This window comes from Staurois parvus, unplaced genomic scaffold, assembly GCF_062004578.1.
Source record: "Staurois parvus isolate SC_StPar_1 unplaced genomic scaffold, SC_StPar_1.0 ptg000897l, whole genome shotgun sequence".
NCBI lineage: Eukaryota > Metazoa > Chordata > Amphibia > Anura > Ranidae > Staurois > Staurois parvus.
Window position 1 is genome coordinate 1551195 of NW_028318693.1, and position 1386 is coordinate 1552580.

Below are 1386 nucleotides of genomic sequence, written 5' to 3' on the forward strand. Positions count from 1 at the left end.
ATGTCTGGTCGCGGTAAAGGAGGGAAGGGTCTGGGGAAAGGCGGCGCCAAGCGCCACAGGAAGGTGCTCCGGGACAACATCCAGGGCATCACCAAACCCGCCATTCGACGTTTGGCCCGCAGAGGGGGAGTCAAGCGCATCTCCGGCCTCATCTATGAGGAGACCCGCGGAGTGCTGAAAGTCTTCCTGGAGAATGTCATCCGCGATGCCGTCACCTACACCGAGCACGCCAAGAGGAAGACCGTCACCGCCATGGATGTCGTCTATGCTCTCAAACGACAGGGACGCACTCTCTACGGATTCGGAGGATAAATCCTCACAACTGCTCCCCCTTCATCGTCACAAAGGCCCTTCTCAGGGCCGCCCACCTTCTCATACAAAGGGCTATTGATTGATCATCTCCAGGGTTCTGTCTGTGCTCTTCCTGGGGGAGAAGGATTGCCGCTCATTCCAGTAATGGGGGGGTGATGGAACCCGCTAACCGAATATCACTTATTTAGAATCTTACAAAGAGGAAACCGGTTTGGGTCTTCAGACATGTCATGTTTTCTCGATTCATTGTACATATGTATCTGGCAGTGTTATATCTGTAACAGCTACGAATCTACAATATATCGTTCTTACAGATCTGATCTAGAAATGTACAATTTCTTATAGAAATGTTTTACGTGATTCAGTAATCAGAATCTATTAGTGGATATTGCTGACTAATCGATAAATCTGCTTTGAATGAAAGGCGTTGTCTCCATCAGCCAGTAATGCTTTTCTTGCGAGTAAAACAGTTTGTAGGCGATCTCTATTCATAGTGCAGGAAGTTCAACAAACTCAAACTGAGAACTCCATCTTGTCGGATTTTGTGTGCAAAAAACCATTTCATATGAACATTTGCAATGCTTTTATGATTTGTCGGTGATTGCAGAGCCTGGAAGGATTGATCGATCGATTTTCCGTATCGGATTCTGAGGTAAAGAGGGCGGATTGTCTAAAGTTCCATAGAACTCCGGCGGGAAATTGGAATTTATTAAGCAATGACCGTTGTATGCTTTTCATTCATATAAAACACCCAAATAAATATTTGGGAGGAAATTATCTGATCAGGAAGATTTTTGATAAATCATTCTATTAGTTTTCTTCCGCCCAAAACGTTCATCCTTCAGCTCTATAAAAAAAAAATAAACTGCCTAACGAGGTTTATAATCAGCATTGCTCAGCCCTAAATCAGAAAGATAAGAAACATTGTTTCATTTTTTATCTTTCTGTTTATTCATCTACAGATCAAAGGGATGAACTTCAATCTGCAGTTGGAGTCAGTTAAAAGCGACCTGTCAAATATGTAATTTTTAATGTACTGTTCCTCTGTTTAACTCATTAACTCTTAATTTACTG

General features: G+C 42.9%; 1 protein-coding gene across 1 annotated transcript; it reads left to right on the forward strand.

Annotated features, from left to right (window-relative positions):
- LOC149442311 (histone H4) lies at positions 1 to 312 on the forward strand. The gene has a single exon (XM_089656292.1). The coding sequence runs from the start codon at positions 1 to 3 to the stop codon at positions 310 to 312; it is 312 nt and encodes a 103-aa protein (XP_089512418.1).
- Positions 313 to 1386: the final 1074 nt, after the last annotated feature.

Bases quoted from the DNA above. Each gene is read 5' to 3' on its own strand.
- LOC149442311 (XM_089656292.1), top strand. From the start codon at position 1: ATGTCTGGTCGCGGTAAAGGAGGGAAGGGTCTGGGGAAAGGCGGCGCC.